A 6,258-nucleotide genomic window follows, 5' to 3' on the forward strand; every position below is an offset into this window, starting at 1 on the left:
AGTCCCTTGGTAATAACGTCTTCACCTTATTATCTCGGGAAACTTTCATAGTCAAGTCCTGTCAGTCCTCTGTGTGTGTGCCAGTGTTGGCTGGGCTTTTCAGCAGGGCTTTTTGTCCTAGCTGAGAAGGTGGGAGCTCCCTCTGCTGATTCCCCTGACCTGCACACCTCCCTTCTGTGGCACAAGGGGAGGATGTTTCCTGGTCTGCACACATTCCCTCTGTTGGCAGGTGGGTAGCATGCCAGTGTTGGCAGAAGTAATTCAGTACAGTGAGTGAGACAAAGGCCAAAACAAGCATTCTTCAGATTTATTACAAGTAAACTATAAATAAAAGCAATCAGTTTAATTCTGTACTTAGCTGTCACTGATGAAGAATTTTAGCTGACCTTCTTGGAACTAGGATTTTATCCAATTACTTTTTCAATACTTTTTAAAAAACTCTATAGCGCTGGATAATTATCACCACCCTTTGCACAGCAGCTAATCATGCTAGTACTGTTACAGGATTTGGTCCTGGAGAAGCTGAAGAGTCAACAGTTGTCTAGTGAGCTGGACAAAGTGAGTCAGGAACTGGAGAAGATAGGATTGAACAAAGAGCTGCTGCTACAGGATGACAACAGCAATGATGACACGTAAGGAAACTGAGCTCTCTTAGTGATTTTTTTTTTTTTTTGGCTCTGCAGGCTTTTCATCAGCCTAACTTAAGACTCTTGCCTTTCGTTTTGGTTCTCCTCTGTCTCACTCCAATTACCCTTACCAATTTTGGACATAAAGCATATTTTTCTGTAGCAAGCTTGGCAGTATACTCTCAGCCTAACTTAATCCTCTTGCCTTTCATTTTTTCATTTTGGTTCTCCTTTGTCTCACTCCAATTACCCTTACCAATTTTGGACATAAAGCATATTTTTCTGTAGCAAGCTTGGCAGTATACTCCCAAGTTTTGCAAAACTTTTTCTTGGATGGAAGGAAGAAATACCATTCTCTCTCTCCAGGCCAGCCAGTGTTACTACTGTCCCCCTCTACTCCCCAGTAGCTGGGTAGCTATTTCAGTGCATATTCCTCCTCATATTCTCTTTGTAAGTAAGAATAGCGTCTATTAGACAGTGTCTGTCATTATTTTGTGTAGGTGGTGATCCAGCCACCTGTTAATATAAGCACAGATGCTGCCTAAGAAGTTCCTGATTGCAAGGAATTCCTTTGCAAGTCCTATAATAATGAACAAAGAAACCCCAACAACCCTTGTGTTGGCCTCTTGGTAAGACCTAATTAGAGAGACATACCCATTTCATAGGAGTGTTTAGAATGTACTGCAGATTTTTCTCCTTGTCAAGAATGTAAAAAGAGCCATGAGAAAAAATTTATATAGTGTAATTACAAGAAAATTAGAAAAACTTTTTTTTAAAAGTTATGTAGCTCTTAGATATTTCTGTAGAACCATGCTGTTGTTACCTCTATTAAAATTGATTGGATTTTTTAAAAGCAGATTCCCCAGCTGTAATATATCAGTAGCAATCTGCGGCAGTAGAGGAAATAATTTTCCTGAAGAAGCAAACGCATGTCGTGTAACGTGGTGAGGTTCAGAATGGGTGACGGTGAAATCTTCTATATAGATGTGGCTCATATCCTAGTGGCAAACATTGGAAAGCTATTCTCATGTCTTTCAGAAAATACAAGATGCTAGAGAGAAAAACTGAATCGGCACTAAAAACAACACTAGCTGTGAAAGAAGAGAAGATTGCATTGTTGGAAGCTCAACTGAAAGACTCTTTGAACTTGAACCAGCAGTTACAGAATGATCTAAATATGGTAAGAGGTTAACTGAATTTTAATTCTTGATGAAGTTCTGAATGTTCACATGTGGATTGGCTGGGTTTTTTTGTTTGTTTTTTTGTTTTCCCTCTAAGAACAAGTTATCTCTGTTTACCCCACCACCACATACTTACACTTCCCAAAAACCTTTTTTGACTGGGCTGTTTCTCTTGTCCCTTTCTATACAATGTCAGCAATTCCAGCAAAATTGTTAGGCTCGGGGCATGGCAGGAATTTCTTCTACATAACCACTGTTTGCAGTCTCTGTTTTCCCATGGTTTTTTCATTGCCATGGTGTTGCTTTTCTGCCTTGTTTCATGAAACCATAGGCTGAGGAAGCTGCAGCTGAAACATTTCGCCTGTGAACAGCTTGTTTGTTAGGTGAGTGTGAGCTTGAGTCAGAGAACACCTTACTGGAGGCCAAGAGATACCTCCACCTGTTTTGTGACAACTTCCCCATCTGTGAAGTGAGGGTAATGGTTCTTGAATCCTTTAAAGTCTTTACAGCGCAGGAGAGGAACTGCGTATCCCATCATCATTAATATAAAATCCTACTGTTAAATCACTTGAAGGTTGTTGCTTGTTGGCTTTGCAGGTAAAGAAGGACTTTGATGCACTTAAGCAGACTCAACAAGATGGGCAGTGTGCTCAGAAGTCACTGAGGTATTCTGCAGAGAAATTCATTCCCAGCCACCAAATGAATGAGAAATTTGAAACGGGGCACCGAGAAGCTACCCTGGAGCTTCTGAAACTGAAGGACAGGGCAATTGAACTGGAAAGAAATGTAAGCTGCCTCCTATTTCCTGTTCTCCTCAGACTTCCCTTGCAATCATGAGTGGGTTCCTGGGAACTGGATTTTTGAGCTTATAGGAATCTAGTGGGTTTTCTGGAATACATAAATCTACCAAATTCCTCATGTATCTCTTACAACTGCATGGGAATTTAATGCTATATATGTCTTATATATTATCAATACAGGGATTAATCCTGTGTATGACATCTCTCCTACCTTCATTTAATGCTGGGAAGAGTTTGCTTTTGCACATTTGATGCAATATGATCATCACTACTTGGTTCTCATCTTTGATAGGACTCCAAATGATCAGGACAGTTGTTTCATTTCTTCCTGTCACCCCGTCAATGCTGTATCTCTTTCAGAATGCAGCCCTGCATACTGAGAAGCAGCTGCTTAAAGAACAGATGAAGCACTTGGAAACCCAGAATGTTTCCTTCAACAATCAGATCCTGACACTACAGAAGCAAAACGTCTTCCTTCAGGAGCACAATACTACCCTGCAGACACAGACAGCCAAACTCCAGGTCAGGACAGCCATGCACTTCTGTGCTAGAAGACTGGATTTAATTATAGTAGTGTGGAGAAGATGACAGCTAATAAGAAAATGTTTGTAGTGCTAGGCCGATGTAGTGATGTAAAGATGAGGCCCGTAAGGTGGAGGTTAGTTTGAGGTTTGAATTTCTCCAAGCTAGGAGGGAAATGGTCTCTGTAGATAATTCTGGTAGCTATCTTCATTAAGAAGTTGTGTAGAGAGAGTTTTTTAAAATCAATACATCAAAATCCAGATGTGTTATTCCAGAAGCTACACCTCTGGAATAAAAGGTCTTCACTCTTTTTTTCTGTTAATGCTATGCCTGTGAAAGACCTTGGAAGAAATGGGAAGAGGACACAAGTCAGCTCTCAAGCGGCATTGTAGCAATGGGTCCCAATCACAGTTTTCATACTTTCAGACAAAATGTAAAAGTTACTGGTGGAAAACAGATACTCTTAAATGTTACTTAAATTTTGAAAAATAAACTTAGCTTGAGAAAAAGAACAGTTTTAAAGGACAACATTGGATTAGCTCTATTTTTTTGGTGGGAATTTGCCTTTTCAAGCTTTTCCTCTTGCGTGTTCACAGATTATTTTTTGTTGTTCTCTTTACTTATATACTTCGATTGCAGGTGAGAAATAAGCAACATATAAAATCAGTGCACTACCTGTCTGCTGAAATCAGACTTGTTAGGCGTGCTGCCCCCTTACACAGGGGTGCGGTTAATTTTGTTGAGTTTGGATGAACTTAAGTTTTCACTGCTTGTACACAAGCACGGGGTAACTTTGGCTTTGTACATGATTGCCAGAGATGCAGTTGAGTTACGAGTATTCCAGCTCGTCTTGTTCTTCAGGCTCAAGTGCTTCTGCTAGTAAAACAGTGGTATTTCAGTTTGGAGGTTGTCCTAGTACTTTTCATATTGCTGATAGCATGGATTTATATGGTGCATACTACCAGCAATACCAAAATGATGCCAAATTTTCCATAAATGTCTTAAGTTTACAAAGAATGGATGCGTTCTTAATTGACTCTGTACAGATATGGGCTGCTAATACTGCCCCTACTGTTGGGGTTTTTTTGTGTACCAGTAGGTATAAATAAGTAATGCTTGTTTTTTATTTGAGAAACTTTAGGTAGAAAATTCGGCCCTCAGCTCCCAGAGGGCTTCACTGATGTCTCCGAATTGATGCCAAATTTTCCATAAATGTCTTAAGTTTACAAAGAGTGGATGCGTTCTTAGTTGACTCTGTACAGATATGGGCTGCTACTACTGCCCCTACTGTTGGGGTTTTTTTTGTGTACCAGTAGGTATAAATAAGTAATGCTTGTTTTTTATTTGAGAAACTTTAGGTAGAAAATTCAGCCCTCAGCTCCCAGAGTGCTTCACTGATGGCCCAGAATGCTTTACTCCAAAATCAGCAGACAGCCAAGGAGAACGAGAATGAGAATCTACTGAAACAGAAGGAGCAACTGAAAGCTGAGTATGAGTCATTGCTTCAGGACCATGAACACCTTGCTTCACTGCATGAACGGCAGTCCACAGAATATGAAATGCTAATAAACCAGCACAGCTGCCTGAAAACATTGCACAAAAACCTGGATCTGGAACACAAAGGTCTGGGTGAGAGGTATGCTCACAGCTCAGAGGTGTAGTGTAGCTGGAATGTGCCCATGCTACAGTCTTAGCCTTAAATGTTGGTCTCCAAATACAAACAGAAACTACTAAGTTTTTTCCCCTGAAAAATTATCGTCTTGTTTTTGCTATCATTAGGAAATCAGATTAAGATATTTGCAAAGCTGGCAGACCACAGGTGACTGTTGATATTTATGAAACATGGGCTTGCGTCTTGGGGGTGCTTTGTCGGAAGTAGCTTAAAAGTCTTTACTACGTTTAAGGATCTGTGCTATAATAACATGCAACCTTAGAAAGATTCTCCCAGTTCTATTGTGTGGGGTATCTTTTCTAGTCATACAGTAAGGTCTGCAAGTCACCTAAGTAATAATATATGTGTGAGTACTGTGTATCTTGAGAAATTTGAAGATCGTGTGTGACATCAACCTCGTGACAAAGGAGCTATGTGTGAGTAGTGTGTATCTTGAGAAATTTGAAGATTGTGTGTGACATCAACCTCGTGACAAAGGAGGCTCTCGGAAGGAAATCATATTGAGCTAGATGTGAGATGGTGATGTATTCTTTATTTTCTTCTAGTTCTCATAATCTAAGGCTTTTGCTTCAGACCCTTCAACTGAATTTTGAAATATCTGTTTATTGATTAGTCCCTAGTCACTGTAATTTTCTGACAATTGTGTGAGGATTGAACAATATGTATAATGTACTACCACATAAATGCTACTCTGCCTACCCCTCAGAACTTTTCTTATACAATTAGTGATTTTCCTCAAAATACCTCTATTTAGGTTCAGTTTCTGTGCAAGGCCATGAGTTAGTTTAGAGCAACAGAATGGTGATGTTTGAGGGTGAACTAAAAACTGGTGCTGAACTTTTCTTTCTCAAAGACTAATGAGCTGGCAATACAATGTGCAGTAGGTTTTGATAAAGTACAGAAATAAACCCATTGTGATTAAAATATCCACCCGGACTGTGAGAGGACAGCTGCTTGGCTCTCAGCTAAATGAGCTGTAAGCGATTAAACAGCCACTGTACCTACTTACCAAGTCTCTCAGACTGATTAATGGTTCTCATTGATTCAGGCTTTACTTGAGATTATCACACTGCGGTGTGTTGAGGCAGTTTGCTGGGTTCTTTCTTTTCTTGATGAGTATGAATTATTAAACAGTTTTAGCCTAAGCAAGTAGTGGTTTTCTAAAAATAGGTTATCTCTAGTGGTAGGTGCTCAGATCACCATTGTAAACTTAAACAATTTGGACTGTTACTGAGATGTGACTGCCAGTTACAGATGTTGCAGGGGAGCAGATGGTGGCCTTTTCTATGCTCAGAGCAGGTTGATTTTGGCACCCTTAACTGTGTGGTGTCCTCCTCAGCAGATCAGTCTCAGAAGATACTTATCAAGGTGATTTGTTCAAGGACAGCCTGTGTTTCCGTTTGGCTGTCAGAGAAAAGAGACAAGCCACTTTTTTTGTGTGTGTTTTGTTTTCCCTA

At 40.0% G+C, this 6,258-nt stretch overlaps 1 protein-coding gene across 1 annotated transcript in view; it reads left to right on the top strand.

Moving 5' to 3' along the window:
* Positions 1–486: 486 nt before the first annotated feature.
* The window catches only part of LOC104465193 (protein Daple-like), a gene marked incomplete at its 3' end in the record, with an annotated part of 13,934 nt that continues 8,162 nt past the window's right edge, over positions 487–6,258 (top strand). Inside the window, exons 1-5 of the mRNA XM_010078141.1 lie at positions 487–632; positions 1,665–1,806; positions 2,405–2,593; positions 2,968–3,129; positions 4,488–4,765. Of these exons, the coding sequence (XP_010076443.1) occupies positions 487–632; positions 1,665–1,806; positions 2,405–2,593; positions 2,968–3,129; positions 4,488–4,765 (917 nt within the window). The remainder of the gene's footprint in view (positions 633–1,664; positions 1,807–2,404; positions 2,594–2,967; positions 3,130–4,487; positions 4,766–6,258) is intronic.

The sequence above is a fragment of the Pterocles gutturalis genome, unplaced genomic scaffold (genome assembly GCF_000699245.1).
Source record: "Pterocles gutturalis isolate BGI_N339 unplaced genomic scaffold, ASM69924v1 scaffold32223, whole genome shotgun sequence".
NCBI lineage: Eukaryota > Metazoa > Chordata > Aves > Pterocliformes > Pteroclidae > Pterocles > Pterocles gutturalis.